At 40.4% G+C, this 21,870-nt stretch overlaps 1 protein-coding gene across 2 annotated transcripts in view; it reads left to right on the top strand.

The window, feature by feature from the left end:
- The window catches only part of F5 (coagulation factor V), a 40,024-nt gene extending 23,539 nt beyond the window's left edge, over window positions 1-16,485 (top strand). For both annotated transcript variants that reach the window (XM_088158896.1, XM_014878604.2), the window contains 13 exons: window positions 167-2,108; window positions 4,127-4,292; window positions 5,406-5,642; window positions 6,120-6,330; window positions 7,103-7,282; window positions 8,357-8,473; window positions 8,923-8,994; window positions 10,082-10,173; window positions 11,446-11,601; window positions 12,445-12,589; window positions 12,738-12,886; window positions 13,639-13,821; window positions 14,606-16,485. In XM_088158896.1, the coding sequence (XP_088015022.1) occupies window positions 167-2,108; window positions 4,127-4,292; window positions 5,406-5,642; window positions 6,120-6,330; window positions 7,103-7,282; window positions 8,357-8,473; window positions 8,923-8,994; window positions 10,082-10,173; window positions 11,446-11,601; window positions 12,445-12,589; window positions 12,738-12,886; window positions 13,639-13,821; window positions 14,606-14,794 (3,839 nt within the window). In that variant the 3' untranslated portion in view covers window positions 14,795-16,485. The remainder of the gene's footprint in view (window positions 1-166; window positions 2,109-4,126; window positions 4,293-5,405; window positions 5,643-6,119; window positions 6,331-7,102; window positions 7,283-8,356; window positions 8,474-8,922; window positions 8,995-10,081; window positions 10,174-11,445; window positions 11,602-12,444; window positions 12,590-12,737; window positions 12,887-13,638; window positions 13,822-14,605) is intronic.
- The last annotated feature ends 5,385 nt before the right edge of the window (window positions 16,486-21,870 follow it).

Genomic DNA, 21,870 nt, shown 5'->3' with positions numbered 1-21,870 from the left:
CTACAATTAATAATTATTTTTCATCGCAATGAGAGCTCATTAATATCCCAAATAAAAATTAGCAGTCTGCTAGAGCAGGTGCTGTAGAAGCAGCCTCAGTTATTTGCCTTGGCCACTTACATGGTAGACAATGTCATCTCTCATAACACTTTTATTTCAATTGCAGGTACTTGGCTTTTGGCATCCTGGGGCACCCCGGGAATGAGTTATGGCATGAGGCTGAGATTCAGGGATGCTAAATGTGACTATGAGGAAGATGAAACATTCGATGTTGTGGATTTAACTCCCGCCAAGACTGAAAGAAAGGCTGTTCCCACCTCAGCTGAGGAAGATTTGCAAGAAAATGAAGAAGACAAGGAGGAATCAGATTATCAGGATTACCTGGCTTCTTTTTATTCCATTCGAGGCTCAAGAAAGGCAGCAGGTGATGAAGAAAAACAAAATCTTACAGCACTGGCCTGGGAGCAGTATGAAGACACTGATGCCATGAGTTCTGAGGTGGCAGCTGCCTCAGGTCTGACACCTATAAATAGTAGTGGAACAACAAACAACTCTAAGTTCTTAGAAACTCATATCACTCCTCTTCCCCCAGTCAAGGCCGAAACATTCCAGTCAAATCACACGTCAATCACAGCAGAAGAGGATTTATTTTCAGCTACAACACATGATGGAGAAGCTGACTTGGTATTTCAGAATAGAAGCCAAAGCAACTCTGAAATAGCTCACAGTAACATGTCTGCAGGTGAGCACTTGCTGAGCAATGGGGAAGGCCCAGTGAATGTTGCAGAAGAGCTTCCAGCTGGAGGAAAGGACAGTAAATCTTTTCCAGAAAAACATCAAGAGCAAAGCTCAGGAAGAGGAAATTATACCACTAACAAGAAAAGGAAAAGGCGAAGCTCACTGGCCATTAAGTTTTACTCTGTCCAAAAGATGAATGCCCTTCTAAATCATGTCCGAAATAAAAATGTCTCATTTTCTGACAAGACTGGTGCACCTCATCCTGTGCATCATACAGAGGACACATCCAATGAAGCCATGGTGGGGACTGGCCAACTGCCAGATGAATATGATGATGATCTGGAAAAGAAGGGAAAGAAGATAGAAAATGCCATGCACACAGTTAACTTGACACTGGATTTGGACCTCATAGTAGGAGATGGGTCTAATGCATCCAGCCTTTATGAACCTAGGATATCCAAAGATAAACCAGCAGATGTTTTTTCTTTAGAATATATGTTAGACAATACAACCCCTAATTCCAGCCCTGCTGTAGTGAAGAACTTACTAGAAGCATCATTGCCTGGGGCTTGGAAATATTCATCTAAAATGACTAGTGAGGAATGGAATTTGGTGTCTGCAAAGATGAATCTGGAATTAGAGGCGAACTTAGATAAATCTGCTGGTGGGAAGTTAAATCATCATGGCAGAAACGGTACAGCATCCATAAATAAGGAGGATATGAAGAAGTATGAAGAGTTCTCACATCTAATGGGGGAAAACCAGAAAGGGAGCCACGTGCACACAATTCAGAAAGCAAAGGAGGGAAACAACAACAATACCTTGACTTCATCTGGAACCTTCATCAAGATCCGAAGGAGAAAGAAGGAAGATGCAAAAATTACCTACTTGCTGAGTCCAAGGAGTAGAAACCCCAAAAAGCCCAGCAGTTCCGTGACAGGGTTTGGCCGTGTGTTTTTTCCGAGGGGGACCAATAGCACAGCAGTGCCGTGTTGCACAGATGCCAGCAAGGCAGCCAGTGAGGTTAGCCCAAGGGTGGATGTGAGCAGAGCCAGGCACGGAGACTTGCTGAATGACACCCTCACCCCACGGCAGTTTAGGCCATCCATCACAATCGGGCTTCCCCGAGCAGATGGAGACTACGAGTATGTGATAGGAGAATCCTACAGCGACGAAAGCTCAGGTGGGGAATACGAGTACCATTATGTGAGCTTTGATGACCCCTACATGACAGACCCCAAGGTGAACATCAGCAGGCAGAGGAACCCTGATGACATTGCTGAGCACTACCTGCGCAGCAGAGGCAATGAGAGGAGATACTACATCGCAGCTAAAGAGGTCTGCTGGAACTATGCAGGATATAAAAAAAGGTTTGCCTAAATCATTTGCTTTCATTTGGCACACCATCCTGAAATTCTTTGCAGAATGTTGATTCATATGCTGATAAACTTAAAAGCAACTAAAATGTGCCATCTGATTTCTGACATTTCAGTGGCAGAACCATGAGAATTTTCCACAGGAGATTCATGCCCTTTAGAAATGTCAGAGTGAGATTACTGTAATCAAGGACAATGCAGCTAAGAACTCTCTTCTTTTTCTTCTTAACCCCCTTTTGCAGCCTCACTAGAAACAGTCTTTAATACATCAGTTAGAAAACTCATGTAAGAAATCAAGAGGGAATCTTGCAGCTTGTTTTGGTATACTTGAATGACCTGTTTTACTTTGTGCTTTGGTTCTTGGTACCACACAGCACAGAGACCTCCTTGTGCAAAGTCTTTCCAGGAATTTATTGGACTAACTGATGGAATCTAGAAGCACATCTAGGGATGTGCTTATAGGTAGATGAAAACAGTTTCTAGCACTAGCAGGAAATGGTTCTGGTGTCCCAGTTCTCTGTTGGAAAATGGGATAACAGCACTTTCCAACTTCACAAGGCTGCAGTTTTGAAAAGTACATGAAAGCTGCTGGTGACTGCCTTATATTACGAGTAAAAACAAAGCAGCATAAAGTATTATTGTTGCTCCTGCTATTTAGAGAAATCAGAAGGTGACTAGATCACAAATGTTGAGAGGTTTTCTTACATTTTGACAGGGAAGACTGGCTACTGTGCCGCAGCAAAGAATATGTGAAAATATACTGAGAGAAACACTGTACTAAAAATTCACTTTCTTAATTGGTACAGGTTAGGATCAGTGCTCACCCAACAAGGCATAGAATTCCTTGTCACTTTTCATCAAAAAGCTGAACCAAGACTTGCACAACTTTGGATTTTTTTATCAAAAGCAGCCAAAACAGGAGCAAGAAAATTTTCGTTATGCAAAATTAATTTCCAAACATCGATTATTTCTCAATAAATTTGATGGAAATAAAATTAAAACTTTTTCAGTATTCTCCAGGTTTACTTCTGCCTCATCTCAGTCCACATGCAGGGCACTTGCAAAAATAGCAGAAACAAGACAGTATCTTTGGGTACTTGCAAAATCAAGAATTCTTTTATGCTTAGACTTCTATATAGGTCTCTCCAGAAAATTTCATCCTCAGCTGGTGTGAGCTGCATAGTCCTACTGAATTTAACAGGGCCCATGGCATATCCTGTCTCAGTGTGTTGAGAAGCTAAAACCCAGCCTTTCTCCTATATAACTTATAATAAGTTTCTGGGTTTTTCAGAACTCACAATAAAGTAAGATTCGTAGGGAATTATAATAGCATTTCAGTGCTTCTATTTAAGATCTGAACAACAGTCTGAATGTCTAAAAGCTTATTTTACCACACCAGCTCTGGGATGCAAAATGCAGATATTATCAGATGTAAAGATCTGTGAGACAGTAGAGTGTAGGTGATAGGCTCAGTACACTCAGACAAACTCCAATTTAGATGATTAAAGCTAAGGAAAAAAAGAAAAATAGAGCTCAGATGGCTTTTGAGAGACTTGTTGGAGTTTTTTAGTGATAGTTGACCAAATGGTTGAGGGATCTCTTATCCAACTGTAGAACTAGAATTTCTTAAGCATTACAAGCCGTGATTTTCAGGATCATCTGACACTCATTTCGGATTCACAGAAGGTTGGAAAACACCTTTAAGACTATTGAGTCCAGCCTTAAACCCAGCAGTGTGAGGTTCACCACTAAACCATGTCACTCAGATCCACATCTGCATATCTTCTAAACACTTCCAGGGACCAAAACTCCACCACTTCCCTGGGCAACCCTTTTTGTAAAGAAAATTTTCCTAATATCCAATCTAAACTTTCCTTGACACAGTTTGATGCCATTTGAGTGTTTATATTCACAGAATTCTAAAATCTTTCTGCTGTATGAGTTCTCAGGTTTCATCAAAGCTCTTATTTCTGATTCATTGTGTAGGATTTTAATTGGAGTTTTCCTTTCAGTACAATGAGGAATGACAAAACCTGTAAAGATGGTAGCAGACGTAAGGTGATTTTCCAGAGCTATACAGACAGCACCTTTTCGACTCTTCAGGATGAAGATGAATATACAGAACATCTTGGCATCCTGGGACCAGTTATTCGGGCTGAAGTGGATGATGTTATCCTAGTAGGTCAATGTTTTGGTTGTGTGTCCAGGATAAGATTCCTACTGTGATCTTGGAGTGTGACAGAATGGATCTAAAAACACCACAAATTTTTAGAAGACATTGAAGGGGAAACAATTTTCAAAATCGAAATTGCACTGTGGACATGTAAGCACTGTGATGTGTTTCTTTGAAGCACATCTTTTTTCTCTCCTGTCCACAGCAAATTAAATTCTGTTTTTCCTTCTTATGTTTCCCACCATTAAATACTGGCTCATTGGTCTACTGTAAAATAAGATTTAGGTTTAATGTTTATGAAAAATGAGTTTTCTAAACTCAGAAATTAGTACATATCTGTTCAAGATGAACATAAACTTTTTGGGAAAATATATAATTTCCTCTTAGAAGTTTTGCTATGTAAATGTGCAGGATTTTATTAGATCAATAAGGATGAAGAGGAACCATATCCCTGGTGATACTGTGATATATTTGGATTAGGAAGCACACTGCTGTAAAATTTCCCTTCTCTCATCCCTCTTCATCCAGTCTTACAACACACAGGGATGGACTTAATGAAAATTTATCTCAGTGCTTTCTGCTTATTTCAGTAGGAGTGATGTGTAGCAGGAACACACCAAGCTATGTTTATATCATGAGTAAGAGCAGAAAAAGATTTTGTAGCGTTACTCTCTAAGGAGTGGTAAATGTGTAGTCCCACTATCCCGGTGTTTCTCTGGGACAAGCAGTAAGCACTGATTTCAGCAAGAATGATACAAAGGTCTAGAGTTACTATATTGCAATGACTTCAGCAAAGCATAAGAGGTAGAAACTCCCCATTTCCTTGCTGGCAGTAACCAAGCAGCTCCAGGTATGAGGGGCAGCAGTAAACATCCAGGGAGCCTCGACTTGGTGGAAGACAGGGAGCTAGACTTGTGCTTTCTGACTTTTTCTTAACTACCTGCATCAAAGGTGGAGACTCTGCATGGAGATGTCAGAAGCTCTCTCTGCTGGCTTTTCCATGTAGCCTGTAATCTTTATGCAAATCTTGACTCATGTTTGAAGTTAGGGGAATGTAATGTGTGGAGCCTTGGTTTAGGCTTGAGTTTGCTGAATAGAATCTATTTTGGTTTTTTTAGGTTCATTTTAAGAATCTGGCATCCAGACCATATTCCCTCCATGCCCATGGACTCCTCTATGAAAAGTCCTCTGAAGGAAGCATTTATGATGATGAATCTACTGCTTGGTTTAAGGAAGATGATGAAGTTCAGCCAAATAACAGCTACATATATGTATGGTATGCAAACAGGCGATCGGGTCCAGTGCAGTCAGGAGCAACTTGTCGGTCCTGGATCTACTACTCTGATTTAAACCTGGTAAGGGAATGAAAATGAAAGTGGTAGTGTTGCTGGGGTTGATCACAGAATCACAGAAACCCTTGTGTTGGAAGGCAACACTAGACATCATCCAGTCCACCACTGCAACTCAAGCAGGGTCAGCTGGAGTAGTTTTTCCAGGACCAACGTTCAGTTGGGTTTTGAATATCTCTGAATGATGTGTGGCTGTAGAAGTGCAAGCTGCAGAATTTTGATACCTGTCCTTTCTTTTGGTCTTGATGTTCCTACCTGACATTTAATTTCTTGCACTCAGTTAAAACAGGACATAAGGTATGGAAGAATTTGAATTGGGCAGCTCTGGGAGTCTGAGCAGGGAAGAGTAAAGATAGAAGGAAGCAGTAATTCTGGGACCTGCTTTAGATTCTGGGGGCTGATGCATTCCTGCAGAATACTATGGGGCTTTTTTTTACATCTTTTGGGAAATCCACTTTTATCTCTGAATTTATTACCTTCTAGGAGAAAGACATTCAGTCTGGTTTGATTGGGCCAATACTGATCTGTGAAAAAGGAGCCTTCAGCAAATCGAACAGCAGCAGGACATATACCCGAGACTTTTTCTTGCTTTTTATGGTCTTTGACGAAGAAAAAAGTTGGTACTTTGACAAACATTCTGGAAGGCCTTGTAATGAGAAGACACAAGAAATGCAGCAGTGCCACAAATTCTATGGTACTTATTTCATTTTGCCAAATATGCAGCTTACTGAGATAGAGGGAAAGATGTCAGGGGAGGTATCTCAGATCACAGCCCTTTTAAACATGCATAAATCCCACGCATTAGTTATGTGAATTTTTTTGTTGTTATCCATTTTACCTATAATAGTCATGGGTTTACATGTAAAAATTAGCAATGATGGGAAATTTGCCATTAAAATGAAGAAAGGTCATGTTAGACTGAAACTTTTAACAGAAAACTTCTCTTGCATTTGCCTACATATGCCCCCCATATTAAAGAAAAAAAAAGAAACAAAAAAGTCTTCTTTGCAGTAAGAAGCTAGTACGCTGACAACTTCTTGCAAAAAATTTTAAAATATTTTAATAATTTGACAAATCAGGTCAAAAAGTTCTATTGAGGAATTTGAAGCAGCTGTTGAACAGCCCTTCATATACCCCTCTGTGGGTATAGAGGTATGTCAGTTGTGACTGCGTGCTTGTGCAAATGGGAGCCACAGAAAGAGTTTTGGACCTGATATTCCCATCTTACATTTAAATCTTTTTGTTCTCCTGGCTGCCATATGTTGCTAGCAAGCTGTGCTAAAATCTTCTGTTGAGGTCCCTGGATTTTCTGAGTTAATGTACATAGACCATAAAGTGTGTTGCACTTTAAATTGGAAAAACTTATGTTTTTCCTGAGTGCATTACTTCATTAAATATTTTGCTAATTTCAATAATTACTTTATAGCACTTTGAGCAGTTTTCCTGACTAACAATCTTTTTTTCAGCCATTAATGGGATTACCTACAATTTGCAAGGCTTAAGGATGTATGAAGGTGAAACAGTCCGATGGCACTTGCTGAATATGGGTGGGCCAAAAGACATTCATGTTGTTCATTTTCATGGACAGACTTTTATAGAACAAGGAGAGCCAGAGCATCAGCTTGGAACATACACTCTCCTCCCAGGTAAGCATCAGAGCAGAGTAAGTTCTAAGGGGTGACCTCTGCAGTCTGTCATCATCATACCAATTTAAAGGTCTTCATTTGGTGAGAGTTTGAGGGTTTTAATGTCCAGGTAAGTGATACAGAACAGAAAAAACAACTGTGAGGCCTAGGAGAATTCTTCTTCTCTCTTCAGGGAGAAATAGACTATAAGTATTCATTAGACTACAGGATGAAGTTCTTTGCCCCATCACTGTCAGCAGTGCCAGTGTGCAATAACAGCACTTATGAAGCCTGTATTGCCAGCTACAAGAGCTCAAGAAAAGAAAAAGACAACAAGAAGATCAAAAGAATGAGACAGGCTTGAAATATTACGAGTTTAGGGAACGTTAGGGGTAGTTTATTCACTGTTTTATTTCATTATTTTTAAGATAGTGCTTTTCACTGTAAAATCTATATATTTTTATTTAAATGGGAACCAGAATTAGCTGGAATTACCTGAAGAATTATCTGCAGTAACTAGGAATATAAGAAAAGCAATGAGAACATGTCCTGTGCTTTCTAAAAAGTGCAGCAAGCAACTGAAACCATATCTGCTTCCTGCTCAATCCTTGGCACTCCTGGGGCATGCAGAAAGTACATCTAATACTTCTAATTTTCCCACTTCTATTTTTGGCTTCTTTACATCCATTCTTTTCGTTACTGGAACAACACACTGCCACAGCAAAAGTAAGAATCATAAGTAGCATCACAGAATTAACATCCCTGTGTTATGTAAAAAACACTGTTCATTAATTGTTCATCACTGTAGTTAACATGCAGATATCTGTTGTTATATATGGGCAGCCAAGGTTTTATACTTTGCACCATCAGCAAAGATTGGGTTTTGGCTACTTGCTTCCAAGCTCAGTTTCCAGCTAGAACTATCTTGCTAAGAAAAAAAGTCACTGAGATGGTGGAAGTTACTGTTCTCACTGCAATGTTTATTTAAATTTTCTGGATTAGGTAATAGGAAGGTCTTTGGTTTAAAATTCAGCCTCACTGACATCAGCCTTGTGATGCCAATGTTTCTGATATATTTAATTTCCTTTTTTCAAGGCTCATTTAGAACAATTGAAATGAAACCACAGAGACCTGGCTGGTGGCTTTTAGACACTGAAGTGGGGGAATACCAGCAAGCAGGAATGCAGACATCCTATTTGGTTATAGAGAAAGGTATGAACTACAGTGGTTTTTGGCCGGGAAAGTCAAGCAATGGAGTCTTCTCTATCCTTTTAGGATCACTGAAAATAAATTCGGGAGATTGTTCTGCACAAAAAAATCTGACATAGGAAATTATCCTCAAGGACATGGTAGAGTGGTTACTGTAAATTTGTTCTAGAAGAAAAAAAATTTGACTTCCAGCAATGCTAGCTCTGAATTATTTAGCAGACTACATTTATTCCTTTAGCATGCTAGTTTTGAATTTGAGGCTTCCCTTCAGTGACCAGGGGGTTAATCTTTTGAGAGAAATTGCAGAGAATCATTTAGACTTCTCTGGGAAGAGAGTGCTGTTCTAGAATTACTAGGAATTGTTCTGAGTGATGTTGTCTTAAATTTCACCAGAATATATATTGCAATAACTGTAATTTTCTTTAACAACAAACTTACTATGCTCCTTCCAGAGTGCAGGATTCCAATGGGCCTGGCAAGTGGAGTTATTCTCGATTCGCAGATCGATGCTTCACGTCACATAGGTGAGTTTATCCTTGGAAAGGTTTATGGATGCTCCTGAACACCCCCAGCAAAGTCTTGCAGTTCTGTCTTCTTTTGGCATCTCCTGTGTCTTTCAAGATCAGTTCAGCAGTGAATCAGCTGTCAGGCTAAAAATCTCTCCAGTGCTGCAAGCAGAGACTGGGAGTTCTGTTAGGTAGCCATCATCCTTGTATTTTAAGTGTCACAGGTCTACTACCCGTATCACAAGCTTGAGAATCAGGGAGTGCTCTATCTGTGGTCTGTTGGATGATCAGGAATGAATCCAGCATTCTTTTTGTCCTTGGATTCCCTGCTTGAAAATGAACACCAAGCATTCAAAAAGCTTTTGAGAATTGTGTGTGGTATGAGATGTGAAAGGACAAAATATATCCATTGTGGAAGATTTGGGAACCCTGGCATCCAGAACAATTACAGAGTCAAGTAATTTGTCAAGTTTATCTGTGGTACAAAAGTAGGATCATTACATAGAGAATTTTCTTAGAATTGTACACGGACAGTGTCAAATCAAGGTGTACAGGTTAGACACACATGCAGGAATGCCCATCCTTTCACTTAAAATAAAAAATAAATTAATTACTTTGTAAAGCTTAATTTTTTGTGGATTTGATTTTCTTTCTTTGTTTACTCACAGAGTGTTATAGAGATTTGAATTAGTAGTATAGAGGTTCTATACCAGTTTTTAACTTGGAAAACTTGTCATGCCGAGGAGAGCTCTCTTCTATGAATGTAGAGCACATTTTGTGTCTGATCCTGCTGGGGGCCAAAACTTGTTTAGCAAACTCTAGACCCTGGTTCCAAATTAGCAGACATAATATTACATAAAAGACTGTTGTTTTTGTCATTTTGCCAACTCTAAAGCTCTAAAGGGTACAGATGACTTTCAGTTGCTGACCATGTCTGAATTATCCTAGATTAGGTTTTAGAGTCTCTTGTTTGTATTTCTTTTCCTTTTTTTTGTATCCTTTGGGTCGGGGATGGGAAATGGAGCACTCAAAGCTAATTACAGCCTCGGTTTACATTTTTTCAATGCCTCTTAAAATTCTTGCTTCATTCATATTTTCTGTCTAGACTATTGGGAACCTAAGTTAGCCCGATTAAATAATTATGGAACATACAATGCTTGGAGTACTACAGTGGAGGAAGAACTCCCTTGGATCCAGGTAAGGTGCAACATCATTAAGTTATGATTTTCCTACAGCTTATTTTAGGAGGTCAAACTGCTCTTGTCACTGAGAAGACTGCAGGGGGAAACTGAAAAGATGTGACAAGATTGGTGGTGCCATGAGCTATTCTTCCCTGGGGTAACCCAGCCTCTGCTGCTGTTGAGGCTCATTGACTGGACAGTTACCCTCACAATTTAGATTGTAACCATTTTGTAGACAAATTGAGTTATTCTTTCCACTACTTTATTTTTCCTTTGTCTGTCTAACATTACATATTTGTATGTATGTGTTTGTTGAGTGATCATTTGAAGTTTAATATCCTCAAGCCTTGCTTCAGATAGTTTTTTGCTTGGTTTGTATGCTGCTGTCCCACTTGACAAAGCTCAGTTGTCTTCACAGGGAAACTAAGCTTAGAGTTATGACTTCAAGCACTATATCATTCAGTCACCTCACTTCTGTGTTTTTCTTCCATCCCAGTGACTTTTGCACTACATAGCCAGTTTGCACCCAAATTTGGGGAGAATAGTTGATTTCTTATAAATCTCACTAAAATTGTTGGAAGACTCAAGTTCAGCAGGTGGCTTTTGTGTTTGGCTTGCTAGCATTTGACATACTAACAAGTTAGTGGGAGTGAAGTAGGGAGAGAAGGTTGGGAGATCTAATGTGGAACTGGAAATAACATTGTGAAGAAAAATAATTTAACAGGGGGCTGTAGTGAGAAGTTGAGGTTACTGCAGTGAAGCATGCAGAGATGTGGAGGGCATGTCCCAAAGAATGAGCTTCACTGCTCATAGCCACACCTTCCAGATTTGTTTTTGCTGAGTGCTTGGATATGATATCAGCAGGAATGGTGGCTTTTCATGACTTCAGAATGTCATATGCCTTTCTGCAGCCTAGAATCCAGAATTAAAGGTGGCTTTCAAAAGTGTGAGCCTTTAATTTCTCTGTGCTCCTTTGACCTATCTGTAAAATGGGGTGAGGGGAGTTGTGCCTGCCACAGACACACAGATACTTTTGAGGTGCCTTTGTGGTGCAGTGCTGAACCCTGTAAAATGGCCTCTGAACTTAAACGCACATGCAAATACATGAATAAAATGAGAGAACTTTAATTTGGACTCTGATATCTATTATTCCTTTAAAGAATGTTAGTGTTGTGCATGTTAAAATGCAGGGCTCAAAGCTACTTTATAAATGCCAAATAATTAGATAATTAATAATTAGGTTTTGCTGTGCTTTATTGACTTTGTAAACACTCTTTCCTGTTCCTAGGTGGACTTTCGAAGACAAGTTTTGCTCACTGGGATACAAACACAGGGAGCCAAGCAGTTTTTTAAGTCCTTGTACATCCAGAAATATTTTCTCGTTTACAGCAAAGACAAACGGACGTGGAACACCTTCAAAGGAGACAGTTCGCCAACAGGGAAGGTCTGTCTGTGCCATGGGGGTTGCAACAACCTAGGCAGTATCACTGAGTGATACAGTGAATCTTGTTTGATGTTAAGAAAGAGTGGAAGAAAAATTACGGCCTTTAGAGCCTTAATAGGTGCAGCTTGAAGCCCCAAAGGGCATTTACCAAGCTAATGAAATTCAGACTAGTAGACAAATTGTACGGTGAGCAGCTGCCTGGGCTGGGGTTTGGATTGGCCTTGTGACCTTGACTGTGCAGAGTCTGGCTTTCTCACAGGCACCTCTCCCTACTGTTTCCTAAGCCCATAGCAGCTTTTTTGAAGGAAACAGGAAGCTGGACTAAAAATCAGACCCTTACCTCATTTGAGATTAGATTCTGCTTCTCATCCCTTCCTTTGATCTGTCCCAGCAGTTGAATATTGAGCTGTCTGATTTGCCTTCAGAAGGCATGTGTGGTGAGTGTGGTTGTACGCTGAAAGAGGTTCATCTTATGCCCAGCTACTCCAACCCTACCTATTACAGCTCCCTTCAATTTCCACTGAGGTTTCTGTGGTACAACTTCCAGGTTGAAAGCCTGTTCTTTTACCTTTCCTTTTGCCTCTGCTCATGTAGTCTTACAGACTTACGTAAAAAAAGGTTGCTTATTTAAACTAAGGCCTTCAGACACTTCCAAATATGCTAAGATGGGACCACAAGATATTCCAAGTGGCCTTGCAGTGTAGGGTGTGCTATCACTGTGGATGGGGCTAAGGGCATATAAAAGACTGCATTTGTAACAGAGCAGGCTTTCAGCATCCAAGCTTGTGTTTGCATTAAATTAAGTATGTGTGGGGTTTTTTCTTTTCTTTTTTCTTTAAACAGATTTTTGAAGGTAATTCCAATGCCTATGACATAAAAGAGAACATCCTTGATCCCCCCATTATTGCTAGGTACATCAGACTCTACCCCACTGAGGTCTATAATAGGCCTACTCTTCGCATGGAGCTTCTGGGCTGTGAAGTAGATGGTAAGAATTGGTCAAGTGCTGGTGCTTCCATTGTGACAGATTTTCTGTCTATACTTTAAATGAAGCTAAGACTGTGAGTCTTCTCCATTGTTGCTTTTGCTGAAGCTACTTGGGTGTGCTAGAGATAACACAGTGCTCCTCTCAACAGGTTGCTCTTTGCCACTTGGAATGGAAAGTGGAGAGATCAAGAATACCCAGATAACAGCCTCATCTGCTATGACATCCTGGTTTAACACATGGGATGCTTCACTTGCCCGTCTCAATCAGAATGGAAAGATGAATGCCTGGCGAGCCAAGGTAACAAGACAAAAGCATGGAAGGCAGTAGGGACAGCTGGTTAATAAATTTCTGCTGCCTGCGTGGCCATGGTACTTCCTGCATGCTCTGTCTAGTGCAGAGCATGATAGGGTCACTTCACAACCATCCTTTGGGAAGAGAGCTCTCAACTCTTCAGCAGAAAACTTGTTGAGCTTCTGGCAGCAGTCACATACTTTGAGAGATGGATGGTCTCCTCTGGGCCACAGTCTGCAGAACTTCCCTGTAGGAATAGCCTGTTTAATTTCAGCAGATGAGTGCAACTTGAATATTTGTCTCAAAGGAGTTAAAGAAACCCATTCTGGGTTGGCTTATAGGCAGTGCAACCTAGTGGATCTGGGGGTGAGTGTCCTTCAATAAGGCATGTGAACTTCTGTGTCTTTGAAATGGAGCTGCATTTCTTCCCAAAGCACCTTGAGATTTGCTGGAAGCTGCTTTCTTGTATAAGCATTTGGTTTTAGTATTGGAGATAAATCTCTGTTACATTTCATTATGTATAGGAAATTAAAGTGTAAATCTTAAGACTCCAAATACACTACCTGCAGTGATGAAATTAATAATATAGGTCACTAAGAATGCTTGTGACTTGCCTCAGCTTTACTTTCTGGACTTCTTTGATATAGTTTTGATGCATTTTGATACAGTTTTAACTACCTGTAAACAAGATTTTTTTACTTAAGCAAATACAGATATAGACATGGTTGCTAATACACAAACTTTTGTATCAACTGTAGTGGAACAACAACCAACAGTGGCTGCAAGTTGATCTCCTCACAGATAAGAAGATCACTGCTATTGCTACGCAGGGAGCCACGTCCATGTCAGCTGAAAACTTTGTGAAAACCTATGTTCTTCTGTACAGCAACGAAGGCTCCGAGTGGAAATCCTACACAGAGGGTTCAAGCTCAGTGCCAAAGGTATCACTGTCAGCCCAGGCAATTGAATTGTTGTTTGGTTTTAGGTGTTGGACACAGTCAAGGCTCAAAGGCAGAATGCCCAGCCAAATTGACATTCTCACTGGACTGTAAAGTGCTAGGGAGCTGGGGTTACTGCAGATAATGTCACAGTATCCATCTGATTTTAGTGATCATAATTAATAAAAGGAACAAACGCTGTATCTGCAGAGCATGCAGCCAACATCGTGATAAAAAGAGCTGACACTATTTTTAAAGGAGGACATTTAGTTTGAATGCACAAGGAATTTAATTTGAGTGATCCATTTGAATGGATTCCCCAGGGCTTCTTTTATTTTTTTTTTATTTCTGCCCTTTTTTTTAAAGTGAAATTAATGTTAGTGAGCAGTATTGCTATAGCAGAGCTGGGGAACTTCAGGTACCCACAGAGCAGACAGAGTACTTTGTATTTTTTCCTTACACCAGCCTAACCCACAAGGGCTATTAGCAGTGGTAAAATAAGGGAAGTTTGGGTGTTTGGTCCATTAGAAATTAGAATGGTAGATTTTCTGGCGTGGATGGAAACAGAGGCTGTTCAATCTGTTCAGACTCAGCCATTGCTGGCCTGAACTACTTTTAACCCAGCACGTTAGGAAGAGACTTGTTATTGTTTAGTTTAAAACCAGAAATGAGCCAGTCCATCTATCCTGGATGTGACTAATGCAACAGCTTGGAACTCTTGTAAAGAGAAAATGCAGGGTTTTTTTCAAGTGGCACCTTTTAACTAATTGTGTTTGTGTATTTGCAGGTTTTCTTAGGTAATGCAAACAGCAATGGGCATGTCAAGAATTTTTTTAACCCACCTATCCTATCCAGGTTCATCCGCATTGTTCCAAAAACATGGTACCGTGGGATTGCCCTTCGGGTAGAACTCTATGGCTGTGATTTTGGTGTGGGTCTGACTGTGAAAAGGACTGATGAGTCTGGGAGCTCTTAACCTACCAGCAGTCATCATGCAGAATAACATGTTAAGAAACCCTTAAGACAGTCATGCTTAGTAGTTTGGATGTATGCTTTGCCAAAGAAACACAATGTTTTACCAGCAGGATTGAGAGATTTCTCTGGCAGGTGTTTCATTCCTACAAATACACACTGTAGAAAACAGCTTTGGATCTCTGGAAAGAAATAGTAGTCCCTTCTGATTAGTATTATTACTTCTTCATTATAACCAGTACTCTGTCTTACTTTTTACTTAATTTTGAGTCCTAAATCCCTAGGAATGGAGACTCTGGCCTTGATCCTGAGCCCTGATTTTCTCCATTTTGTAATGCTTTTGCAGCACAGATGACGAATAGAAAGCTATAGAAGGTGGATGTTCTCTATACATAAGGCTGAGAGGGGGAAACCAGTGTTGATCTGGAGCTGTGGTGCAGCATTCCAGCAGTGCTTTGGTGAGAAATGATTGTAGGGGTGGCCTCTCCTCCACATATCTTTCATCTACACAGTGGTAAAGGCAGGACATGTCTCAGCATTGAGATATGTGCAACCTTCCCTTCTCAGAGAATGTGTGTTGTCATTGTTGGTTTGGTTCTTGTATACCCAGCACACCTGAATGCTGTGGGTTTCACATAACTAATCTTCAGTGCCCTGGCAAGGGAAAAGGGGGGTCAGCAGTGCCTTTCCATCCCAGAAATGAGAAGGGAAGTGATTTAACCTGGCAGATCATGGAACAGCAATGGGAGAATCAAAATGAGAATTCAGAACTCTTGATGCTCAGTCTCATATTCACTTTTAGACTGTTGGGACAGGGAGCTCCCTTGATGAGGAAAGCTTTGAGAACTGCAGCTGTTCAGTGACAGTACAGCCTGGGGATGGCAGAAGAGGATTAGATGAAAGTGGGTAACAGAAACATCTGCGTCTTTTCTTACAATGTAACAGCGTTTTCACTAATGGAAATACTCTTGTGTACAGATTTTACATGGATTTTTCCCAGGATGACTACATCTGAAAATAGATACACACTTCATGAACTCATTATTCCAGCAGAATTTTAGCTAAGCTTTCAGTAGTGTTCTGGGCTTCTGTGCTGTAAGTTGTTTATTTGCAGCACTACACTTATCACACTAGGTACCATTCAGCAGGCTGGATTTTTAAAGTAGTTTGTCTTTGAACCTTGGATGATGTTAGTCAGTTTTATTTCAGTAGTTTTTCATTTCTTTATCTTACAGAACATGCATTTTAAAGAGAAGGTATAGAGCAGGAGTGAAAAAAGTGTAAAAACTAAATAATTTTTTTGTTGTTGTTTTTTTACTATCACAAACTCTTGTAATTTTACACTGGAAATTAAAGCTAATATTGTAGCATGAAAGGCATCAACTTTTTATTTTGTGTATTTTCCTTTGCAGTAGTAACTTTGGTAATAGTGAAATTTTGCAACAGGAAAGTAAAATTTTCAGTGCTAATTAGAATTAATTTCAAATGGTAAAACGGTATGAATAATTGCTTCATCTTTAAAAGTTGGTTTCTTATTATTCTGTAATGGTGCTTTATTTTTGTTTGACACCTCCATGAAATTGCAACACAAGCCATATTCACTAAAAAAAAAAAAAGAAAGAAATGTAAGCTTTGGAATTAAGTTTTACCCTGGAGAACAGTCAATAAATGCATGCTAACTTCAGCAGAACCAGGTTTTTATGTGATAACTGAAATAATTTGTTTTTTAGAAGGCAGTGATCTTTAATGTTCTAAGTAAGTAATTAGTTCCTTATATAAATATATGTACACACACGTATAAATCTATGTAGAGTTACATAAACGCAAAACTGATTGCAGGAGCATGACTCATCTGTATCAGTTTTACAAGTTGAAGATTCTGCTTTTACTTGCTAATGAACAGTACTTTGATAGCTGGGGTCAGCTGTCCTACTTGCATTTCCTCCCCAGCCCCTTGTTCATGCCCAGCCTACTCACAGGCAGGCCAGAGAGGTAAAAAGCAAAGGCCTTGACACTATGCAAACACTGTTAAGTCCACCTAAAACAGCCCTGTGTTGTTAACACTGCCCTAGTCACAAATCTAAGCCACAACACCCTATGGGCAACTATGATGGGAATTAACCCCATTCCCATGGTGTTCCAGCCTGCCCAGTAGAGCAGGGATGTCTGGTCCCTGTACCAGCCCAGACATGTGGCCATTCCTGGTAACAAAATGTTCCCTTGCACAGCAGAGTAAGATAAGTGCTACACTAAACAGTAGAAGTCTAAACCAGTCACTAATGTGCCAGACTCTAATATACAATAAGGCAAGAAGTATGAACCCCTGCCAGTAACAGCTGTAAATTCTGCCTAGCACAGCCTGATCAGAGGTGTTATCTCAAAATCCTCTTGCCCCACATTGGACACCAAAAAGGACTGCAGTAGGTTGGCCCCAGCTGGCAGCTAAGTCCTCATACAGGCTTTCTCCTGGCAGGCTGGGGGAGAGGATTGGAAGAGCAAAAGAAAGGAAACTTGTGGGTTGATATAAAAGCAGTTTAATAAGCAAATCAAAGCTGCACATGCAAGAAAAGCAAAATAAGGAATGCATTTGCCACTTCTCATCAACAGGCACATGTTCAGCTGCTTCCAGGCAAGCAGGGCCTCTGCACACCTGACGGTTGCTTTGGAAAGACAAACACCGTAACTCTGAACCTTCCCCCTTTGTCCTTCTCCTTTCCCCCTGCATTTCTTGCTGAGCACAATGTCACAAGGTCTGGGATTTTACATCCCCTGGTTCAACTGTGTCCTCTCCCAGCCTCTTGTGCAGCCCCAGCCTCCTCACCAGTGGGGCTGGGTAGGGAAAAGAAAAGGCCTTGGTGCTGAGCAAATGCTGCCAGTACCAGCTAAAACAATGTGTATTATCAGTGCTAGTTTATTCAAAAAACCAAAGAACAGCACTATACAGGCTGCTGTGAAGAAAATTAACTCTACCCTAAGTGGACCACATGCACAAAGTATTTTATTAAGCAGCCATCTTAGATTGAATTCGCCAAGGCTTTTCAAAATCTGTAGTTAAAACAGTCAGTCCTGCACAGCCTTTTACACACTGTGGAATGAAATTCTGTGTATGTTGAGATTATTTGCAAAATATACAAGGAGAGCAGGAATTCCTGCAGTTTTCTCAGAGACTAAAGATGCATGTGACAGCATGAAGATTAGCAAACATAAGCTGTTTTGGACTGAGGGAGAAATGTGGTGCCAAAGTTCAGAGTAATACAGCAAATAATTTCTTCACAAATCTGGATGGATGCCTTTACACTGGCCTTTTGATCCAAAGGTCCAAAGTTAAGCTTTTAGCCTCAAACAGTATCACAATGGAGTTGCTGCCCTCTAATGTTCATTCCAACTTCCAAGAGGATGCAGTGTATCTAAAGTTGACCATCTGTAGATGACTATAGCACATGGATGGCTGTGCTTGAAGCCTCGTGCTTTGCTCACAAACTAACTTTACTAGGTACAACCGTTTTCATTTTCTTTCCAGAGGTGGTGGCTCCTTCACACAGATACTGAAACTGGTTGTTTCTGCACTTGAATTGGAAAGGAGTTAGAATTATGTGTAAAGAGAGTTGAGCAGCTCTGAAATAGATGCTGACAGCAGAACCACAGTAGTTTCTTCAGAGCCTGATGCAGTAGTCCAGTATTCAGACAGGTTTGTACAGAGTGCCCTGTACAGTCTGAAGTTGATGCAGTCTCATATAGATGGATACAGACACCTCTGCTCTGCTTTAGAGGAGATGTAACCTCAATTTTTGCCATTTTTCTGATGGTAGTTCTGAATGTAGCACCTGCACTGCAGGGTACCTGCACTGAAGCTGGGCCAGCTCACCTTCACCAAGGTTCCCAGGAGTCTGCAGACTGGATGGTTCCCTCCACACGGCTGGCATAGCAAAGCATGGTGGAGACATAAAACTGCATATTACCCATGGTTTAGAATCAATGCAGATCGTGTTTCTGCATCCACTCTGAAACCCAAACTCTGCATCAGCACAGATGCAAAGGTGAATCTGGGCTTTGGGGCTCTTATATTAGAGAAGTCCATGAGGGTGCATGGCAAGAGTATATCTGAGTGAAATGCCAGGAGAACTCTGCAGAAAAAGCACCAAATGGGAATGTGGTCAGGACTCCAGACAAATAACCAATCTTTTGAGTATCCTCCAGCACCCTCTGAAATGGTCATGAGCACTGGTGAGTTGATAAGAAGTTTAGGATGGTGCTAAGGGACAAAAGGAGGGCTTGCAGCTTCACAAGCACTCACACTCATGAAGTGTCTTTCATGACAGGAGAAGACTTTTTTGGCACATACCTGAGAGGAAGATAAAGACTCTGCCCATACCCACATATGTGCTAGGGAAGACTGTTTATCAGTCTTACTATGAAGCACCACAGAAATGAGATGCAGCACTGTCCTATGTAGACCAACTGCTGTTTTGTATGAGTCAGTTACTCCTCTTAATCAGTGTAAAATATTCCTCTTCTTGCTGTGTTTATTCGTGCTAGCTCTGCATCATAACCAGTTTATCCACCTACACTTTCCTATCATTACTGTGCCCCACTGTCCATTTGTTTGCTACACCCAGTGCTTGAATCATGCTTTAATTACAATCTCCTTCAGGTAGAGACTCCATCTTCTTGAATGTTTATACAGCACTCTCCAAAACATGCCATGGGATCATTCTGAGAGTTCCTGGGCACATCTGTAATACCATTCCTAGTGGGGGCAATACTGTGTTAAGCCCACTGTGACCTACATACACCAAGCACTAAGTAATTCAGACTATTTCATTCTTCATTTAATAAAAGTACAGGGTATATTTCTTCTAAGTGCTGGTTTTTCTTTGTAACACCATTATTGTACTCTCTTTTTGCACATTCCTTGAACAGTTTTCAACTGTTTGTAGCAGACTTAAGTGGCTTCTCCATTTTTTCCTCATGTAGCTGACTGCAAAATATTTTAAACTGTTATATCTATAATGGAAATGTATAGTGCTGTACAACATGACCCATCTTAGCCCAGGAGTTATTCTGACATCCTGTGGCAAGTAATTCCTCAAATTCTGCCCTGAATGCCTCATGTCTAACAGCTCTTTGCTGTTGGACACAATGCAGAGCCTGCTGTGGTGTGTGGGGCAGAAGGGAAATTTTCTGCCAGAGGCTTTTGATAGCTGTCTCCTAATGACTTATATTTTGGAGAGATGGCTGTTTGTCCTTATGTTTGTGCAGGTCTTGGAAGCTTGGATTTTACACTGGCTTCTGTATCAGCTGTGTTCCAATGAACTACAATGCTGTGTTTTCCCCCCATACACAGGGGTTTTAAATTGGCCATTTATGGCTGCATAATATTTATGAGTTTCCTGTTGAATACCCCCAGATTATCAAAGGATCAACTGGGGGTTGGAAGTGGAAGACACAGGCCTTCAAAGTTTTATCCAGTCTACTGTTCTAACAGATACCTATAATCTATAGGCTTTGATCTAAACTAATCATCTTGCATTTCATAAGTAATTTGGATTTTTGTTTTCTTCTTGCTAATTCTGTTTCATTCCAACACAGATACTAGTTAAAGGAGTCTACTTCCCCAGATTAGTTACAATGGTCAAAATAATAAAAGAAAGTGGTTGCTGCTGTTTGTCACATTTCTGTGCTCAGCAAAAGACAAATCAGTTTTATTCTCTCCTTCTGGATAGTTTCTGAAATATTTGTAGAATCTTCATGCTCTCACATACTGAGGAAGCTTCACGAGAGTGCAGTTTTTAAAGTTTTTAATTTACAGAAGATTTTCTCTAAACAACGTGGCAAGACTTTAGGAGAACTTTTCATGCACATATGTTTTATTAATTCCTCCACAATACACTGCAGGCCAGAAGTTGAGAGAAGAAGGAAATAGTAAGATTAAGGAAAGAGTAAGAAACCCCACTTTTCACATCTTCTGTCTTCCATCTTAGAAAAAAATGTTGGAAAAGTTGAGGGTTTTACTATCAAAAATGTTTAACCTTTCCTTACATTTTCTAGTAGAGTGAGGAGATGGAAAGAAAAGATGTGGAAGAAGGCTAAGAAAGAAAAGATAGAAGTAAAAAATCAGGGAATGAAATTTTATCTTGTTCCCAAAGGCTGAAAATATCCCATGAAAATAAAACAAGGTGAGTTATTTTGAGAACAAAACTGAAACTCTGAGAAAACATGGGGTACTTAAATCAAAATTTTGCATTTTCTTTTCCTGTTCCAGTTTTTGGAGGAGAAATCTAGGTTGCCTGACTGACTGTGTATTTTTTTTAAGGAAAAGGGCTGAACTGAAACACATTCTAATCCGCTGGAAACAGCAGTTGAGTTCCAGTGGCACAACCCTAAGGATTGTTGTTTCGGAAAAGAGCAAGGCCGCCCATGAGATCCTGTGAGCAGGCTCTAGGCAGGGCACACCAAGAACTGCAAGGTTTTGTTCTTTGCTCCCTCCCCTGCTCGGCACGGAGCGATGGCCCCGATTGGCCAGAGGGTGCACAACACCCGGCTAACAGCCCATATCCCTTTATCACCTGCTCCTGGGACACATGCCAGCAGGACAGAGGCGCTGCTAGGTGAGACGGAACCCCTGACAACGCGTTTATCAGTCGTTCTTTTCGGCTCATTTCACTCTAACCGTGCTATTTGAAAAGATCAGCCGTTCCTTGCCTGTGGCTGAAATGGATGCCAATATTAACGGGAACTAATTCTTTGTATGTAGAGTTTTGCTTCAAGCCAAAGGGTAGATATATGGAAATATATTTTTTTCCTAATAAGCCTTACAGGTTTTCTACAGAGGAAAACGTGGAGAACAATAGAAAGGAAACTTCACTGGACATAGAAGATAGCCAGAAAGCAGCGAACAACTGATGCCAGATGATCAAGACCAAAATATTTAGCTGTGTTTTACAGACAGCTGAGTAACCTTATGGCCTAAATCCTCTTTGTAGCTATGTATGTAGCTAAGGTATGATTATGGTGATTACAGCAATAAAATAGTAATAAACATATAATAGTGATACATAGTAAAATTCTGCACTATGAGGA

Source organism: Sturnus vulgaris, chromosome 2, assembly GCF_052056855.1.
Source record: "Sturnus vulgaris isolate bStuVul1 chromosome 2, bStuVul1.hap1, whole genome shotgun sequence".
Taxonomy (NCBI): Eukaryota; Metazoa; Chordata; class Aves; order Passeriformes; family Sturnidae; genus Sturnus; species Sturnus vulgaris.
This window is presented reverse-complemented; position numbering and strand designations above follow the sequence as displayed.